At 66.3% G+C, this 18,711-nt stretch overlaps 2 protein-coding genes and 1 long non-coding RNA gene across 9 annotated transcripts; 1 reads left to right on the top strand and 2 right to left on the bottom strand.

The window, feature by feature from the left end:
• Positions 1–274: 274 nt before the first annotated feature.
• LOC144283480 (uncharacterized) lies at positions 275–6,342 on the bottom strand. 4 transcript variants are annotated; one of them, XR_013352073.1, is made up of 4 exons: positions 5,023–5,918; positions 3,903–4,514; positions 3,171–3,255; positions 1,489–2,228 (listed from the first exon to the last, which is right to left on the bottom strand). It is a non-coding gene; the product is annotated as an uncharacterized LOC144283480 (long non-coding RNA). The 4 variants fall into 4 exon arrangements; XR_013352074.1 differs by lacking the exon at positions 3,171–3,255 and adding an exon at positions 5,953–6,342 and having other exon boundaries at positions 1,494–2,228; positions 5,023–5,217; XR_013352072.1 differs by lacking the exons at positions 1,489–2,228; positions 3,171–3,255 and adding an exon at positions 275–482 and having other exon boundaries at positions 5,023–5,917.
• OPLAH (5-oxoprolinase, ATP-hydrolysing) lies at positions 4,099–16,191 on the top strand. Of its 4 annotated transcripts, none has more exons than XM_077847636.1 (27): positions 4,099–4,389; positions 7,106–7,320; positions 7,394–7,585; positions 8,131–8,230; positions 8,311–8,434; positions 8,522–8,717; positions 8,794–8,959; positions 9,033–9,171; positions 9,247–9,314; positions 9,451–9,716; positions 9,835–9,947; positions 10,038–10,208; positions 10,408–10,545; positions 10,636–10,774; positions 10,904–11,016; positions 11,208–11,359; positions 11,937–12,097; positions 12,178–12,279; positions 12,354–12,528; positions 14,082–14,266; positions 14,390–14,536; positions 14,635–14,769; positions 14,909–15,058; positions 15,142–15,299; positions 15,380–15,540; positions 15,646–15,743; positions 15,985–16,191. In XM_077847636.1, the coding sequence occupies exons 1-27, from the start codon at positions 4,155–4,157 to the stop codon at positions 16,129–16,131; spliced, it is 4,146 nt and encodes a 1,381-aa protein (XP_077703762.1). In that variant the 5' UTR covers positions 4,099–4,154; the 3' UTR covers positions 16,132–16,191. The 4 variants fall into 4 exon arrangements, with proteins under 4 accessions (XP_077703762.1, XP_077703761.1, XP_077703760.1 ...); XM_077847635.1 differs by having other exon boundaries at positions 7,097–7,320; XM_077847634.1 differs by having other exon boundaries at positions 7,037–7,320.
• On the bottom strand, positions 15,820–18,354 carry LOC144283479 (sphingomyelin phosphodiesterase 5-like). The gene is made up of 7 exons (XM_077847639.1): positions 17,432–18,354; positions 17,262–17,334; positions 16,960–17,100; positions 16,782–16,871; positions 16,635–16,698; positions 16,414–16,549; positions 15,820–16,344 (listed from the first exon to the last, which is right to left on the bottom strand). Exons 1-7 carry the CDS (start codon positions 18,257–18,259, stop codon positions 16,252–16,254), a joined length of 1,425 nt encoding a protein of 474 aa, XP_077703765.1. The 5' UTR covers positions 18,260–18,354; the 3' UTR covers positions 15,820–16,251.
• Between the last annotated feature and the right edge of the window lie 357 nt (positions 18,355–18,711).

Genomic DNA, 18,711 nt, shown 5'->3' with positions numbered 1-18,711 from the left:
AACACAGACCCAACAGGATGTCCTGAGTCATCTTCCCAAAGTATTTCTCCAACACATTTCCCCTGTGCCTCTTGGATGCACGCTCTGGCGGCTCGCAGGTGACGACCTGTGGGGCGCTGGCCGGCCAGTCGTTGGAGCTGGAGCGTGCGATCTTGATGGGGGTTGTGAATCCGAGCCCCACACTGGGTGCAGGGAGTGCTTAAAATCTTAAAAAAAGATGACAACACTTTTGTGACATCGTCATGTATATACAGAGAGAAGATAATTCAGCATCTTTTCTAACATGTTTGATTAGAGTGTATTTTTATTATAGTTTAGAAAAGTTGTTTTCGGGATCCCTGGGTGGTGCAGCGGTTTGGCACCTGCCTTTGGCCCAGGGCGTGATCCTGGAGACCCGGGATCGAATCCCACGTTGGGCTCCCGGTGCATGGAGCCTGCTTCTCCCTCTGCCTGTGTCTCTGCCTCTCTCTCTCTCTCTGTGACTATCATAAATAAATAAAAATTAAAAAAAAAGAAAAAAAAAGAAAAGTTGTTTTCAGGTAGTGGCTCCTGCGGGTAGTATCCTGTGAGCTTTTAGAATTGTTAAATTTGAGAGGCGCTCTACCAAATTTCTCCTACATGTGAGCCCTAAGATTTCTGGGCCTTTGGAGTTTTCTTGTTTGTGACTAAATGACCTTAGATATTTTTTTTTTTAGTAAATTAATTTTTTATTGGTGTTCAATTTACCAACATACAGAATAACACCCAGTGCTCATCCCGTCAGGTGTCCCCCTCAGTGCCCGTCACCCACTCACCCCCGACCTTAGATATTTTCTGAATTGACGACACTCATCAGCCACACCCATCAGCCCGAGGTGTCCTGACTGGGAGCTGGTGGGAGGCGGGTATGTCCCTAGAAGCCGTTTCTGTGCCGTGTTGACAGCAGTAGCTTAACCGCCGCAGCGAGCGGAGCAGCCTGGCTCAGCCCAAGCTGCACGTGGCCCCAGGCCAGCTCCCCCCCCGCCCCCCCCCCCGTGCCCCTTCCCCTGTGCCAGGTCTCCCCCCTGCCCCCGCCACTGTCCGGAGGTACTCATGGTCACCTGGGGGCCTGCTGGGTCGTCCACGAACATCTTCCCACCTTAGACCTTTAACGTCATCATACCTGCAGATTCCTTTTGCCGATAAGGTAACATTCACGGCTCTCGGGGCCCAGGACCTAGGTCTCTGTGAAGGTCTTCCCCAGCCTGGGAGGCCGGCTGACGCGAGGCGATGGTGCCCGCTGGCCAGCTGGATGAACCCCAGCCATGCTGACCCCACATGGGCCCCACGGAGGGTGCGGAGACTGGAGCCACGCGGCCCCAAGTCCGGCAGCGCCGTGAACGGGATGCAGCACAGAACGAAGTCTGCCTTGGAACCTCCACAGGAACTATCCCCGTGAACACCTCGGCTTTTTATTTTTTTTTAAAGGATCTTATGTATTTATTCATGAGAGACACAGAGAGACAGAGACACAGGCAGAGGGAGAAGCAGGCTCCATGCCGGGAGCCCGACGCGGGACTCGATCCTGGGACTCCAGGATCACGCCCTGGGCCGAAGGCGGCGCTAAACCGCTGAGCCACCGGCCCTGAGACTTATTCATTAAAGGCCCGCCTGAAAAAAAAAGGGGGGCGGTAACTGCCTGATCAAGTAATCTCATCCAAGACAATCTCACTTGAGGGGATCCTTGGGTCACTCAGCAGTTTAGCGCCACCTTCAGCCCAGGGCATGACCCTGGGTCCCAGGATTGAGTCCTGCATCAGGCTCCCCGCAGGGAGCCTGCTTCTCCCTCTGCCTGTGTCTCTGCCTCTCTTTCTGTGTCTCTCATGAATAAATAAATAAAATCTTAAAAAAAATTAAGATGGTCATAATCTCCATTGAGACTAAGTGCAGCTGCCACCGTCTCCTGGATCGCTGCTGTCAGAGGCGTCCCCTCCCCAGTGGGCACCGTGAAGACCACCCTCCACCAGAGCTCGCCGTTCCCAGGAAAACCGACTGGTTAATAAGTGGGAACGGTACTGAGCAGGCCAGCAAAAAGGAAACAATGATGTGAAATAAACTGATCATAAATGGAGATCCTTGGGTGGCTCAGTGGTTTAGCGCCTGCCTTTGGCCCAGGGCGCGATCCTGGAGTCCCGGGATCGAGTCCCGCGTCGGGCTCCCGGCATGGAGCCTGCTTCTCCCTCCTCCTGTGTCTCTGCCTCTCTCTTTCTCTATCATAAATAAATAAATAAATAAATCTTTAAAAAAATAAATAAACTGATCATAACTAAGAAAGAGATGATAGCAGCACAGAACTGCCCTGTTAGAAGGTGCGCCAGGCGAGAGAAGAAAGTCCTTCGTTTGCTCTGAACTGTCGCCCCACTCTTACCCTTAGGGGTAGCTCCCTGGCCACCGGAGTCTGCTCCGGAGTCCTCAGCCCTTTCGTGGGGTCTCCCTGCCTCCTGCCCTGCCCTCCTCCACAAGGCTCTCATCCCTGGCTGTCCTGTCTCCTCCAGGGCACCTGCCCTCCGTGTGCACTGCTACCCTCTGCCATCCCTGCCAGGCTCAGCACCACCTGGGCCATCTCTTTGCGTCCAGCCCCATCCAAATGCATCTATTGACGGGCCCCATGTCCCTGGAATTCTGACCCACGCTAGTCTCCTGCTGCTGCTAGGCCAGAAGGGCCCTTCCTGCAGGGCAGCTCAAAAACCAGCTCTCCTGGCCTCTGCAGATGCTGTGATGGCTCTGACTACCTCGGAGACCGTGCCCAGTCACCTGGCCCCGTGACCTGGCACAGCCAGGTGGAGATGCTGCCGCTGGTGGCCAGGGAAGCAGCCAGATGGGTAGACGCCTGAATCCTTGACTCCCTCTCTTTGCAACACATCTGTGCCAGGCCAGGATCAAGAAAGTTCCAATGACCAGACATTTCTCCAAAGAAGACCTACAAGGGCCACCTGGGTGGTCAGGGGTTGAGCATCTCCCTTCAGCTCAGGGCGTGATCGCTGGTCCTAGGATCGAGTCCCGCAGGGAGCCTGCTTCTCTCTCTGCCTGTGTCTCTGCCTCTCTCTGTGTGTCTCTCATGAATAGATAAATGAGATCTTAAAAAAACAACAAAGACGCGGCCTATGTATACAACGGAGTGTGACTCAGCCGTCAGAAGAGTGAAATCTTACCATTTGCACAGCGTGGGTGGAACTAGAGGGTATGATACTGAGCGACCTAAGTCAGTCCGAGAAACACAATTGTGCCTTGACCTCACTCATATGTGGAATTTAAGAAACAAAACAGAGGATCGGGGGTGGGAGGGAGGGGAAAATACAGTAAGATGAACTCAGGGAGACAAACCACAAGAGACTTTTTTTTTTTAAAAGATTGTTAAAAATCTTTAAAAATTGTCTGGGCCGGAGGCAGACGCTAAACCGTTGAGCCACCCAGGGATCCCAAGAGAGCCTCTTAACTCTAGGAAACCAACTGAGGGTCACTAGAGGGGAGGCTGGCGGGACGAGGTGAGGGGATGACGGGCACTAAGGAGGGCTCGTGGCGCAATGAGCACTGGGCGCCGTGTGCAGCTCATGAATCACTGACCCCTACCTCTGGAGCTAATACCCCATATGTTAATTCACTGAATTAAAAAAAAGAAAGGATAAAAGAAAAGTGAAAAAAGGGATCCCTGGGTGGCGCAGCGGTTTGGCGCCTGCCTTTAGCCCAGGGCGCGATCCTGGAGACCCGGGATCGAATCCCACGTCAGGCTCCTGGTGCATGGAGCCTGCTTCTCCCACTGCCTGTGACTCTGCTTCTCTCTCTCTCTCTCTCTCTCTCTGTGATTATCATAAATAAATAAAAATTAAAAAAAAATGAAAAGTGAAAAAAAAAATAAAAGAAAAGAAAGAAAGAAAAGCTTCTACCCCCCAGGAGCGGTTTCCTAGAGGGACTCCAGGGCCTAGGCAGGTCTGTGTCCTCGGTCATTTGGCCCTCAGGGGCCAGAGGTCAGAGGTCAGGTGTGCCGTGCTCCAGGCGGTGGGAACTGCTGGGCTGTGGCTCTGAGTGTGGAATGCAGGTGAGGCGCGGGGCAGGGCAGGCGCTGACCTCACAATGACGGGGCCCGCTGTCCCTGGCCAGCCCACCAGCTGCTGGCAGCTGCCGCCCTGCTGCCGGGCATGTCCCTCCTCAGCAGCTACGAGGGCCTGCGGCAGGAGATCCAGCGGCTCGCACAGGAGAACGAAGAGCTGCGGCGGCTGGTACAGCTCATCCAGGAGAACCAGGAGTTGAAGCTGGTGCTCCGGAACCGGGGCAGCAGCCTGGGCTTCTGCGGCTCTGGGCTCCTGGCTGAAGTGGCCGCCAGCCCCCGGCCGCCCCGGCGCAGAACCATCAAGTTCAAGGATGCAGAGAGAGGTGAGCAGTGCCGGTGTCTGGGGGCTCTTCTCTGAGGCCCGCCAAGCTTCGCTCGTTCAACTTGTGCCAAGACCATGAAAGTGAGCGGGAATCCCTGCTTCCACGGCTGTGGGGTGCTGAAGGTGCTGCGGGGTGATAGGAAGCAGTGCAGCAGGGACAAAGTGAAGTCGGAGCAGGACGGAACCAGAGTGGAGTCACAGGGCTGGGGCAGAGCTGAGGGAATAGTCCGTGCAAAGGCTCTGCGGTGGCAGCAAGTTAGGTGTGTCAAGGCATAGTTCCGAGGCCAGCGCAGGTGAAGTAGGGGGTTGGACGAGGACGAGGAGGGCCTTATAGGTCAGAAGGAACCTGCTGGCAGGATCTGTGCCCCTGGCTGGGCCCCTAGACTCCCTGACTGATGGGATGGGGTGCGGGTGGTGGATAGTTCTCCCGGTGGGAAATGACGGGTGGGGCCAGGGCAGGGCACGGAGGCTGGTGGGGTCGGGATGTCCACCCTGAAGGTGGAGTAACAGCAGGCTGGGCGTGGCGGGACAAGGCGGGTGCAGGCAGCCCCTCGGGTTGGCCTGAGCACTGCGAGTAGGGCACTGCCCGGTGCCTCATGGGGACGGACATGCATCCTGTGCGGGAGACGCTTACACGGTCTGGGCGGCTGTATGGCCACTCCGCAGGCGGGAGGATGTCCACGGTTCTGGGGGCGGAGGTCCGAGATCAGCGCCTGGTGGGGTTCTCCGTGAGGCTCTGTGGCTGGCTCAGAGCAGCGTCCTCACTTCCTGGGGAGAGCGGGCAAGCTCCTCTGTCTCTTCTTGCGTGTGTGGGCTGGCTGCAGTGCACCTGCCGAGGGGGATGGAATGACCTGCTGGGGCTGCAGGGAGGGATCCTGGTGGCAGTGGGGCTGTGGACCGCCCCCTTGCGGTGTGCCTGGAGCAGGGAGAGGTAGAGCTCCTGCACTGTGGCCCCTGGGACTGTGTAGGGCCCCAGCTGGGCTGGGGAAGGGGAAGGTGATAAGGAGCATGGTAGACGCAGGGGTGGGGAGGGGGGTGGCCAGCGGCATGGCTGGCTCCTGCCACCAGGTACACTGTCGTCTGGACTCGGCCACAGCCCATCCTTGGGGCCCTGGGTCCCGTATGCTGCAGAGCTCAAGTCCTCCACACACTGTCCAGCAGGCCTGGCTGGGCAGAGACACCCCTGGAGCCCGGAGTGCTGGGGGAGGCCACTGTCAGGGGTGCAGCGGGGTCAGAGGTCACTGACTCACGTGTCTTTCTGGGTACAGTTCTTTCAAAACTGTGTCTCCTTTCCTTCCCCCACCACACGGAAGAGGATGCCGAGGCTGCCAAAGGCCACCAGTCAAAGGCGGCCCTGTTGTAGCCTGGGGTGCACCCCCCCCACCTTCCAGGACCCAGCAGGCCTCCAGGGCCACGGGGGATGGGGAGGCCTGGAGCGTGGGGGGGGCTGCTGATCTGGCACTAGGTGGAGGCCCGCTCACCTGCTGTTCCCTGTGATCGGCCCCCCCTCCCCCCCCCCCCGTTTGAGACCTTCCACCCGCGGGGAAACAGGCCATCGCCCCACCGTCAGGGCACCAGCCGTGGCTTTGGGGGATGTCAGCCCTGCTGTGGGGAGGGCCTCGCTGCTCCCCGCTAGGCTGAGGCGGGGCTGGCCCTGGACGGCTGCAGGGAGGATGCTCCCGAGGGGCTCTTGGTCGCCGTGCCGCGGGGAGCAAGGGGGCTGTGGGGAGCGCGGGCCTCCTCCCAACGCCCAGGCCCATCCCCGCGGCGCCGGCCTCGCGCCAGGGCAGGTCGCGCTCCTGGGCCAGCCTCGCTCCGGGGGGCACCCAGGTGGCTGCAGGGCGCCTGGGCTCTCAGCCAAGTCGGCGCCGCCCCCGCTGTCCTCCCGGGTGGCTCCGGGCCAGCCCAGCCTGACGCAGCCGCAGCCCGGAGGGCCCTGCGCGCCCCGACCGGTCGTGCGGGGGGCGGGCCCGACTTCCGGGAGGGGCGGCGGGGCGGGCCCGGGACAGAGCGCAACGCGGGCGGGCGGCTCGGACCCGCGGCCAGGTGGGCCCTCGCCCGGGCGCCCCGGCCCAGGCGCCCCCCGCGGCCTCGCGCCCCGCCCCTCCCGCCCCGCCGTCCCCCCGCCCGCAGCCTCCCGCCCCGCCCCGCCGTCCCCCCTGCAGCCTCGCGCCCCGCCCTCCCGCCCCGTCGTCCCCCTCCCTGCAGCCTCGCGCCCCGCCCTCCCGCCTCGCCGTCCCCCCCCTGCAGCCTCGCGCCCCGCCCCTCCCGCCCCGCCGCCCGCGCAGGCCCCGCCCCGCCCCGTCCCTGCGTCCCGCGGGGCCTGGGCCCGAAGGTCGAGCAGGTGGGAGGCGGCCCGCGCACCCGCCGCAGCCCCGGCCCCTCCACCCCGAGCCCCCGACGGACCAGCCCCGGCTCCCGTGGCGCGGCCGCCTCCGCGAGATCTGCTTCGGGCCCGCGGGTTCGGGCGGCCGCGCGGGCGCCGGGATCCGGGTCAGGAGGGGCAGCACGTCCGGCGCCCCCGGCCCTGGGGCTGCCCCGTGAGCTGGGTCCGCAGCCCCGCAGCCCCGCAGCCCCGCAGCCCCGCAGCCCCGCTCCGCCCGCTCCGCCCGCGCCACCCTGGGCCGCCGCATCCTCTCCCCGACCAGGCTCTGCCCTAGGCCGCCCCCCGCGGGGAGCAGGGCCCGGGCCTGATCCGACCCGCGCAGTCCTCCCAGGGCTACCGGCTGAGGAGTCGCTGCTGGACTCCAGCCCCGTCGTCATGGGCAGCCCCGAGGGGCGTTTCCATTTTGCCATCGACCGCGGAGGCACCTTCACAGACGTCTTTGCCCAGTGCCCCGGGGGGCACGTGAGGGTCCTGAAGCTACTCTCAGAGGACCCCGCCAACTACGCAGACGCGCCTACTGAGGGCATCCGCCGCATCCTGGAGCAGGTGGCTGCGCAGAGGGGCGGGTGGGGGGGACACCTGGGGACCAGAGGCCTGACGCTAGCCGCATGGTTCCCAGGAGGGGGGCATGCTGTTGCCGCGGGACCGGCCGCTGGACACCAGTCGCATTGCCAGCATCCGCATGGGCACGACAGTGGCCACCAACGCGTTGCTGGAGCGGAGGGGGGAGCGGGTGGCGCTGCTGGTGACACGAGGCTTCCGAGACCTGCTGCACGTGGGCACCCAGGCCCGGGAGGACCTCTTTGATCTGGTGAGCTCTCCCGCCCTAGCTGGTGGCTGCGTGGAGCAGCTCGTGTTTTCCCAGGGATGCCATGGCCCCTCAGGGAGGGCAGTCCTTGGAAGGGTCAGTGCCGGCCCAAGGGCACCCGCTGCCAGCCAGACAGGAGGTTCCAGGCACTCCTGGCAGGCACTGTGTCCCCCAAGCCCTCAGAGTGGTTCCAAGTTGTCCTGTTCCTGTCCCGGATTCTGGGGGTGGAGCGACCCAAGACATACTGTTCCGAGTGGGGGGTAGGAGCCCACCACCCCACCCTCCCACTCCCTTATCCCACCCGCTCTACATGGTTCCCAGAGGGAGCTGCCCTTGTGGGGGTGCAGCACTTGGCTATGCTCAGGTGCCCTGGGGCAGAGAACCGCCCCCTGGGTGGGCCCTGCTGGGGCCACCCATCTGACTGTGTCTCCTGGGCCCGTGGACCGGCCTGTTGGGGCACATCCCCTCGCCTGCACGCCCCCCCCCACGCAGGACCCCAGCAAGGCCCGTCAGGCCTGGGCGTCCTCTGAGCCTCTGCCTGCCCCCAGGCTGTGCCCATGCCAGAGGTACTGTATGAAGACGTCCTGGAGGTGGACGAGCGCGTGGTGCTGTACCGCGGGGAGCCAGGCTCCGGGGCACCTGTCAAAGGTTCGGGTACCTCCCACTCTGGGGGTGGGGGCGGCCGGCCGTGGGGGGCCTCTGACAGGTGGTGTGGGGCTTCCCGGCAGGCCGGACGGGGGACCTGCTGGAGTTGCAGCAGCCTGTGGACCTTGGGGGCCTGCGTGCAAAGCTGGAGGGGCTCCTGTCTCGGGGCATTCGCAGCCTGGCCGTGGTGCTCATGCACTCGTACACGTGAGCGTGGGCCGGCCGGCTGGGGCGGCAGGTGGGGGGGGGGCGTGGGCGAGGGCCGCAGTAGCCCTGGGTCGTCCTCGTCCTTAGGTGGGCCCAGCACGAGCAGCAGGTGGGGGCGCTGGCCCGGGAGCTGGGCTTCACGCACGTGTCGCTGTCCTCGGAGGCCATGCCCATGGTGCGCATCGTGCCTCGGGGGCACACGGCCTGCGCCGATGCCTACCTCACACCCGCCATCCAGCGCTACGTGCAGGGTTTCCGCCGCGGCTTCCAGGGCCAGCTCAAGGTGAGGCCCGCCTGCCCCTCCCGGTCCCCTGCGCGCCAGCCGGCCCCTCACTGTGCGGCTGCCGGTGGGTCCGCAGGACGTTCAGGTGCTCTTCATGCGCTCCGACGGCGGCCTGGCCCCCATGGATTCTTTCAGCGGCTCCCGCGCTGTGCTCTCTGGCCCCGCTGGGGGTGTGGTCGGCTACTCGGCCACCACCTACCGGGCCGAAGGCGGCCAGCCTGTCATTGGCTTTGACATGGGAGGTAAGAAGGGTGGAGGGTGGGGGCGGGCTGGGCGGCAGCGCAGGAGATGACCCCTCGTCCGCACCCCCACCAGGCACATCCACAGACGTGAGCCGCTACGCTGGGGAGTTCGAGCATGTCTTTGAGGCCAGCACGGCTGGTGTCACCCTGCAGGCCCCCCAGCTGGACATCAACACCGTGGCAGCAGGTGGGGGCTCCCGCCTCTTCTTCAGGTAAGCACCGGCACCTGGGCTGGGCCCCGTAGCCCTGCCTCCCAGCCCGCCTGAGTCCGGTCCTCCCTATCCCAGGTCTGGCCTCTTTGTGGTGGGGCCTGAGTCCGCAGGAGCCCATCCTGGCCCCGCCTGCTACCGCAAGGGTAAGAGCTGCCACCTGCCCCTCCAGGACCCTTCCCGTGCTGCCCGGGCCCACCCCACCCCTTCGGCCCTGCCCCTGCTGCCCCCTCCTGGATTCCATCTCCAGCCCCCAACCCCCACACCGTGCACACCTCCCAGGGGGCCCCGTGACAGTGACGGACGCTAACTTGGTTCTGGGTCGCCTACTGCCTGCCTCCTTTCCCTGCATTTTTGGGCCGGGAGAGGACCAGCCACTGTCCCCTGAGGCCTCCCGGAAGGCCCTGGAGGCTGTGGCCACTGAGGTCAACAGCTTCCTGACCAACGGGCCTTGCCCGGCCTCCCCGCTGAGCCTGGAGGAGGTAGCCATGGGGTTCGTTCGTGTGGCCAACGAGGCTATGTGCCGGCCCATCCGCGCGCTCACGCAGGTATGCCTGCCTTTACCCTCCAGCCCTGCTCCCCACTCCCACACCTCCCACTCAGGCAACCCAATGGGAGGGGGCGGACAGGGTAAGGCATGCCACTGAGCCCCTCTTGGCTTCCCAGGCACGAGGCCATGACCCCTCGGCCCACGTGCTGGCGTGCTTTGGGGGAGCTGGTGGGCAACATGCTTGTGCCATCGCCCGCGCCCTGGGCATGGACACCGTGCACATTCACAGGTATGTTGAGAGTTGTGCACACACGTGTCCTGGGGTGGGGGGCTGGCTCCGGGAGGCAGCCCCACATTGCCGAGGTCCCTGTCCCCGCAGGCACAGTGGGCTGCTGTCAGCACTGGGGCTGGCCCTGGCAGACGTGGTGCATGAGGCGCAGGAGCCGTGCTCGCTGCCTTACGCGCCTGAGACCTTTGTGCAGCTGGACCAGAGGCTAAGCCGCCTGGAGGAGCAGTGTGTGGACACGTTGCTGGCCCAGGGCTTTCCCAGGTGGGGCTCGAAGGGGTGGGGTGGACTTGGCCCTTCAGAGTCACCCCCTAGTTGGATTTACTGCCAAGTTCCCCAGGTGGTGCTGGGGCCTCTTTGGGCAGTGGTCAAGGAGGGCTGGTCCCCTGAGTGCTGGAGGAGGTAGGACAGGAGTCCTCTCGGGGTGCCATGTGCAAGTGCCCCGCCTGCCCCCCTGCTGCAGGTCCCAGATCAGCACCGAGAGCTTCTTGCATCTACGCTACCAGGGCACGGACTGTGCCCTGATGGTGTCTGCGCACCAGCACCCAGCCACTGCCCACTCTCCCCGTGCCGGTGACTTCGGGGCAGCCTTCGTGGAGAGGTATGCGAACTCTGCGTCCTGGGAGCCCTGGTGGGCACCTGCCAGCCTGGCCACCTTGCCCTGACGGTTCTCTCGCTGGTGGGTGTGCAGGTACATGAGGGAGTTTGGCTTCATCATCCCTGAGCGGCCAGTGGTGGTGGACGATGTGCGCGTGAGGGGCACTGGCCGCAGTGGCCTTCGCCTTGAGGATGTCCCCAAAGCTCAGAGTGGACCTCCCCGGGTAGACAAGGTGGGTGGCTCTGCCTTGGCCTGCCCCCCACCCCCACCGCCCGCCCAGGGATATGGGGTAGGCAGGGGATGGGGATGCCCAGGGAGGGTGCTGGGCTGAGGAAGCTCGCTCATCCCACACCCTCCTCAGATGACCCAGTGCTACTTTGAGGGGGGCTACCAGGAAACCCCTGTCTACCTGCTGGGAGAGCTGTGTTCCGGGCACAAGCTTCAGGGGCCCTGCCTCATTATTGACAGCAACAGGTGGGCCTTGGGGGCCTGAGCTTACCCAGGGATCCTGGCCGAGGGTTCTCTGGCCCAAGGCTACAGGAGTGTGAAGGACTCTGGGGTCCCATTATGTTCGGCGTGCTCCCCTCACCTGGGGATGTTGGGTCCCTATTTGGGGTGAGGGGGTCTGGCTTGGCGCCTCCAGCCTCTTGTGCCCCTGCCCTCAGCACCATCCTGGTGGAGCCAGGGTGTCAGGCGGAGGTGACAGAGACCGGGGACATCCGCATCTCTGTGGGGGCTGAGGCCCCGAGCACCGTGGGGGCCCAGCTTGACCCCATCCACCTGTCCATCTTCTCACACCGCTTCATGAGCATTGCTGGTGAGTGCCCCCCGCAGTGGCCCTGCTCCCTGTGGAGCTTATGGGAGTGTGCACACTGTGCAGAGGTGGGCACAAGCTGTGTGGCTGCAGGGGTGTGCAGAGGGAGGACAGCATGCCCTGGGGGAGGGGTCTGCAGTGGCACCCCTGCTGGCGACAGAGTGGGCAGTGCAGCCCCGGCACTGGGATGGCCAGCCCTGCCATGCCAGCATTAGAGACCGTGGGATCTGAGATTACTGTCCTGTCGGACGGCGAGCAGGCTCAGCATAGTGAACCCATCTGTGCAGGGTCAGGCTGGGGGCTTGCTGGGGGACCTAAGTCCTGCATCAGGCAAGGAGAAGGCTTGGCGTGGGATTCCGGGTTCTTGTGGAAGCTCCAGGCAGGGATGGGGGGTGCCCCTCACACAGGCAAGACGTGGCCTGGCGGTGGCCTTGCCGTGTGCAAGTGGGCCACCACCACCTTTGGGTCCCGGGTCTGGGCTCCAGAGGCCTTGAGGGCAGAGGTCCTGCCTCTGCATATTCTGGGGCTGCGCTGTGGGTGGGGTGGGGCCAGTGGGCTCATGGTTACTCTGTGCCCCCAGAGCAGATGGGCCGCATCCTGCAGCGCACAGCTATCTCCACCAACATCAAGGAGCGTCTGGACTTCTCCTGTGCCCTCTTCGGGCCTGATGGGGGGCTGGTATCCAACGCCCCCCACATCCCCGTGCACCTGGGAGCCATGCAGGAGACCGTGCAGTTCCAGGTTCGGTGGGTCCCTTCTGCTTCCCTCCCCCCACCTCTCACCTCCACCGCTTCCAACTCCAGACTGTCTCCTGGCTTCAGATCCAGCACTTGGGTGCTGACCTCCACCCCGGCGACGTGCTGCTGAGCAACCACCCCAGCGCTGGGGGCAGCCACCTGCCAGACCTGACCGTCATCACACCGGTGAGGACCTCGGCCTGGGTGTCTTTGGGGGGCAAGGGTGGCTGACACAGCCAACCGTTGCTCTCCACCCCCAGGTGTTCTGGCCAGGTCAGACTCGGCCTGTGTTCTATGTGGCTAGCCGTGGGCATCACGCGGACATTGGGGGCATCACACCAGGCTCCATGCCCCCCCACTCCACCACACTGCAGCAGGAGGGTGCTGTCTTTCTGTCTTTCAAACTCGTCCAGGGGGGTGTCTTCCAGGAGGATGGTGAGTGGGAGTAGGGTTGGGGCCATGGCGAGGCACGGGGGAGGGTTCAGTGGGCTGGCACACGTGATCGCTCCTTCCAGCCAGGGCCAGGGCGGGTAGGAGGGCACTGGGACGTGGCCTGCTGGCCCAGGCCTCCCTGGGGGAGCCAGGCGGTAACCCCACAGTGGTTGCAGATCATCTCTCAGAGGTGACCAGACAGCTGAGCCGGGCTCTGCCTGGATCCAGGAAGGCCTCAGTGGTTTTGGGGGTAGGGAGCTGGCCAGGACACCCATGGAACCAGGCAGAGGAGGGAGGGGAGCCTGTTTCAAGGTAGGCAGCTGCTCATGGTAGTCACAGTCAGTCTGCACTGTGTTTGCATGGGGTCCGGAGGCTGCGGAGAAGCAGTGAGGACAGAGCCAGTGACTGCAGGCTCTTGGAGAACTTTCTTGGGCCTGGGTATGAGTCATTGGGTAGCAATGGCTTCAGTGGGGCTTGCACTGGAGAGCGCCCAGCTACATGCAGAGTGATGGGGAGCTGGAGGGTCGCCCAGAGGCCAGGCTGAGTGGGGTGGGGGGCAGCTGTGGTTGCCCTGGATGGTGCTGGCCCTCAAGCTGGGCAGCAGAAAGGGGTGTAGGGATCACTGTTCCGGAGATAATCAAGGTTGGCATTTGGTTGGATTTGGGGATGAGGATGAGGAGTCAGGTTTGGACAGCTGGAGGATGGAGGGAGGCTCTGGCACTGAGCAGGCACAGAGCTGCTGCAGGGACGTTAGGATAGAATTTGCAGTGTGGCCCAGGAGACAAGGGCCATGGAAAATTCAGAGCTGGTGTAAGGCCTCAGGGGTCTGGGAGCCCAGGGGGGCATCCCAGAGTGAGGGTCGGTGGGGTAGGCAGGGGGCAGGGTGCAGGGTGGGCTCTCAGAGCTGCAGGCTGCTGTGGGTGCAGGAGACACAACTGAGTAGCCCTGGCCGCTCCCTTGGTCAGGGTCGGGGGAGCAGGGGGCAGAGGGCAGGGATCACGGGAGAGACACGTGCAGGCATGTGACAGGACACAGTGGCCGGGGAGCCTGAGAGAGTACTGTGACCCAGACTCTTGGCTCTTGGGGCTCGCCCTGGGGCGGGTATGGGCCTCCTTCAGCTTGGTACGGAGGTGGGGCGCAAGCCAGAGCTAGCTGCTCTTTCACAGGGGTGGGGCGAGGGCCCCTGGGGGGCAGTGTGAGTGGGGGAGGGCCAAGGGAAGTGGTTTTTCTCCTGGGAGAGGTGGGGGAAACGCAGGTGGGGGAGAGGTGGGCAGGGGGAATGAAAGGTGGAAGCAGATTGCTGAGGGAAGCACCTCCAGCTCCTGTGAGGTCATAGGCGAGGCAGCCTAGGGGTGCCCTGGGGGGCGGCAGGGTGGGAAGGTTGAGCAGATGGGAGGAGGCTGGGGCTTGGGGGGTTGCTTGTGGGGAGCCAGTGAAGGGCCAACACGGGGAGCCCCACACCATATAGCGCCCAGAAGAGGGGAAGTAGGTGAGAGCAGGGCCCCAGGCAGCCCCAGGGGCTGGAGGGTGGCTCAGCAGTGACCTCCTCCGTTCAGCGGTGACTGAGGCCCTGCGGGCTCCAGGCAAGATTCCCGGCTGCAGCGGTACCCGAAACCTGCACGACAACCTGTCAGACCTCCGTGCTCAGGTGGCAGCCAACCAGAAGGGCATCCAGCTGGTGGGAGAACTCATTGGGCAGTATGGCCTGGATGTGGTGCAGGCCTACATGGGCCACATTCAGGTGGGCCGAGGGGGCAGGATCAGGTGGGCAGCTCTGTACCACCCCAGGAGGCTGGGCCGGGAGGCGGGGAGGCGCGGGACCCCTGGAGGCGGCCAGGCTGCGGCTGACCCTCCCGACCACCAGGCGAACGCGGAGCTGGCTGTGCGGGACATGCTGCGGGCCTTTGGAAGCTCCCGGCAGGCCCGAGGCCTGCCCCTGGAGGTGTCGGCGGAGGACCACATGGACGACGGTTCCCCCATCCGGCTCCGCGTGCAGATCAACCTGAGCCAGGTCAGGCGGTGGGAGCAGGGCGCAGGGCATGGGGGTGCAGTGGCCTGGGGTCTGCTGACCTCTCCCTCCCATCCCCTCCGCTCCCCTCCCGTGGGCAGGGCAGCGCAGTATTTGACTTCAGCGGCACCGGGCCCGAGGTGTTTGGCAACCTCAATGCCCCGCGGGCCATCACGCTGTCCGCCCTCATCTACTGCCTGCGCTGTCTGGTGGGCCGCGACATCCCGCTCAACCAGGTGCGCGGGAGCATGCGGTCTCCGCGGTGGGGCCGGGGTGTGGGGGGGGAGCGACGGCGGCCGACAGCGCTGGGATCCCGGTGCTGGCCTGGGCCAGGGCCCTCCCCACCCGCCCTGACAGCCGGCCCCGCCCCCGCAGGGCTGCCTGGCGCCGGTGCGCGTGGTGATCCCTAGAGGCTCCATCCTGGACCCGACCCCCGAAGCGGCCGTGGTGGGCGGCAATGTGCTCACGTCGCAGCGCGTGGTGGACGTCATCCTGGGGGCCTTCGGGGCCTGTGCCGCGTCCCAGGTGCGGCGGGTGCGCGCGCTGGGGCGTGTTGCCCCGGGGAGGGGATGCCCGCAGCCCAGCGCAAAGCTCGCTTGTCCCCCCAGGGCTGCATGAACAATGTGACCCTGGGCAATGCCCACATGGGCTACTACGAGACGGTGGCGGGCGGCGCGGGCGCGGGCCCCGGCTGGCACGGGCGCAGCGGCGTGCACAGCCACATGACCAACACGCGCATCACCGACCCGGAGATCCTGGAGAGCAGGTGAGGGCGAGGCCGGCGGGGGCGGGGGCGGGGCCGGGGGCGGGGCGGGCCGCGCTCAGCCCCCACCCCCGCCTGCGCAGGTACCCGGTCATCGTGCGCCGCTTCGAGCTGAGGCTGGGGTCCGGGGGCCGCGGCCGCTTCCGGGGCGGCGATGGCGTCGTCCGCGAGCTGCTGTTCCGCGAAGAGGCCCTGCTGTCCGTGCTGACCGAGCGCCGCGCCTTCCAGCCCTACGGCCTCCACGGTGAGCAGCCCTGCCCCCCCCTCCCTCCCCGTCTGCCCCCTCCGGCCGCCGGCCCTGTCTCCCCACCAGCTCCTGCGTCCCTCCCTCCCTGGCCTCTTCCCGCAGGGGGCGAGCCCGGGGCGCGGGGCCTAAACCTGCTGATACGCAAGGACGGCCGCACGGTGAATCTGGGGGGAAAGACGTCGGTGCCCGTGTTCCCCGGGGTAAGGATTGCACCCCATCCTTTCTCCATCCCGCCCGCCGCCCACGGCCCCCCCATTCCACAGGGAGTGAGTGCAGTTGCAAAGAACCCGAGACACTTTAATTTGGTTTCTGAAGGGGAGGGCGCGCCGGAGCATCGGTGGGCCAGACCTGCCGTTGCGCATGCACCACCCGGAGGGTGGGGGGACTGCAGGGGAGGGAGGGAGAGGGATGCCCAGGCCCAGCTGCCCCTCTGTTCCGCAGGACGTGTTCTGCCTCCACACCCCCGGTGGGGGGGGCTACGGGGACCCAGAGGACCCCGCGCCACCATCGGGGTCGCCCCAGCACATCCCCGCCTTCCTTGAGCGGGGCAGCGTCTACGAGTACCGCAGGGCCCAGGAGGCCGTGTGAGGGCGGCCCTACAATAAAGATCTCCAGGCCCTGTGGCCCCGCGGCAGCCGGCCAGGCTCACGCTGTGCGTCCGTGTCTGTCTGTCCACCCGGCCTCGCCACCATCGCCTGCGTGCATGTGTCAGGGCAGCGCGGACACTCGGAGCTGAAGTCCCACGGCCAAGTGGTCTGTGAGCCCTGCCAGGGCGGTGCTGAAGGTCACCTGCTCCACGTCCTGGGGGCAGGAGGCAGTCAGGGGTTGCCCCAGCGCCAGCCGGCCCAGTGCCCTGAACCCCGGACTTACTGGGCTCAGTGGGGCTCCGGCCACTCCCCGGTACAGGACATAGTCGAGGCGCCGGCCCCGCCAGGGCTTAGGCCGGGGGCCTCCGCGGGCAGGGCCGGCCAGGTAGCGGTGGCGCCCCTTCTCCTGCTCCAGGGCCCTGAGGACGAGCGGTGTCACCAAGGCCAGGGCTCCCCTCCGAGGCAGGGCTCTGGGCGCTGGCTGACCCTCAGGTGGCCACTCACCTCCGCAGCATCTCTGGGGAGCAGACCACCGTGTGGTGGAGAGTGGAGGTGTTCAGGATCGTGCCTGGGGCGGGGGGGGGGCGGTGTCAGCGGAGGAGCCGCGGCCCCAGAGCCCTCCTCAGGACCCCTCCCCAGCGGCCGCCCTACCCAGGGCCCAGGGCTGCTCCCGGCGAGTGCCCAGCCGGCAGGGGTCCCGGAAGTGGTCGAAGAGCTGGTGCTCCTGCTCCTGCGCGTGGTCTGCGGAGGGAGGCTGGCGCTCGGTGGGCGAGGCCCGGCGCCGGCCCCGCCCCGCCGGCGCCCCCCGCCCCGCCGGCCCCCCCTTCACCTAAAGAGCAGTTGTCGAAGTTCAGGTCACCCAGAAGCACGCTGAAGGCCACGGCCTCGCCGCTTTGGCGGCTCTCGGCTTCGAAGCGCTCGATCCAGTCCAGCAGAAGGGTCAGCTGCTTGCAGCGCAAGGGCCCGTCCTCTGCGGGGGGAGGGGGGCACTGAGCCCAGCTGCGCGCCCCACCCCCGCCCCGCCCCGCCCCGCCCTGCCTGCGGTGCTCCGGGCGGCGAACAAATGGTGCGGGCGGCGGAGACGCAGACGAGGGTAGGGACCCGCCGCCAGGACGAGTCTACGGGGCTCACCACTTGGCGCATGCAAGTGCGTGCAGTGCAGGAAGCCCACGACGCGGCGCCCGTCCAGGATGCCCACCTGCGCCTGCAACACCGTGGACGGCCCCAGCAACCCTCGCGGCTTCCACCCCACGCCCTGCCCTCTCCCCGGCCCTGGAGCGCCGCGGCCGCCGGGCCTGTACCTGTGCGGAGAGCAGACCCTTGGAGGCCAGCGCGTCCTCGCGACGTGCGTGGGGGAAAGACCGGAAGGCGGCGCGCAGCAGCGGGTAGCGCGAGGCCAGCAGCAGCCCGCTGCCGAGCAGCTTGAGGTGCGGCCCGCGCTGCAGGCCGAGGGAGCCCACGTCGTACAGCACCGGGCCCAGGCTGGGCGCCAGGCGGCTGACCAGGCGGTGCGCCGCGCGCGGGTCGAACACCTCCTGCAAGCACACGAAGTCCAGGCCCGCCGGCAGCGCGGCTGTCAGCGCCCCAGCAGGCGCCCCCGGCCCGGGCGGACCGCAGCCCGTGGTCCCGTAGCGCGAGGGCCGCAGGGCGGCGAGCAGCAGGGCGCCCACCTCCTCGGCCCGCCGCTGGCTGTGGCTCAGATTGCTGAAGCGCGCTAGCCCGTCGGGCAGCAGGCACAGGTTGGCGCTGAGGAAGCCAAAGCGGCGCACGGGCTGGGCCGGGGGGCGCCAGGGCGCGGGGGGCGCCCAGCACGGCGGAGGGGGCGCGTAGCAGAAGGGGCGGCGCCAGGCCTGCAGGAGCAGCCACAGCGGCAGCGCGGGCAGGGCCAGGGGGAGGCCGGCCAGGAGCAGCAGCAGCAGCGCCGCCGCCGCGCCCGCCGCCGCCCTCAGCCCCGCCAGGCCGCTCGGACGCGCCTCGGGCGCGCAGCAGCCCAGCAGCCGGTCCAGGGCCCAGTAGGCCGGGAAGAGCAGGGCTCGGGCCAGGCGGTGGAGGGCGTGCAGCGCGGGGTGCGGGAAGGCGGAGGGCCGCAGGGAGGCGGGCGGCGGGGGCCAGGCGGGCGCCGACTGCATGGCGCGCGGGGCTTCCTGGCCTCGGGCGGCCCCGCCACTCGACCCAGCGCGCGAGGCGATTCCTCGGCGCCCGCGGGAGCCGCAGGGAGTCTCGGGGCGAGGCTGCGTGGCGCGGCCTGTGCGCGGCGCGGGGAAGCTGCGGCGTCCCGTGGGGACGCGGGCGCGGGCGAAACCGGCGCCCGGGAGCCGCGCTCCCCTCCCCCGCGCGGACTCGTCGTTGCACGGAACAAAAGGGAAAGCGAAAGAGCCCCTGGCGTCGCGGCCCCGCCTCGGATCCTCCTCGCCCCGCCCCGCCCTCCGCTGAGGGCCGCGGGAGCCCCCAGGCCTGCGCGCCGGGAGCGGGGCCCGGGTGCAGCTGGCACCCTCGGGAGAAGCAGCCCTTGCGGCGCCGGCCCGGCTCCGTCCCTCCGCCCCGCGGGTCAGCGCGGAATTGCCGCCCCCGCGGTCGTGCG

Source organism: Canis aureus, chromosome 14 (genome assembly GCF_053574225.1).
Source record: "Canis aureus isolate CA01 chromosome 14, VMU_Caureus_v.1.0, whole genome shotgun sequence".
NCBI lineage: Eukaryota > Metazoa > Chordata > Mammalia > Carnivora > Canidae > Canis > Canis aureus.
The sequence above is the reverse complement of the archived record's forward strand: the minus strand, read 5'-3'. Positions and strand labels throughout refer to the sequence as shown.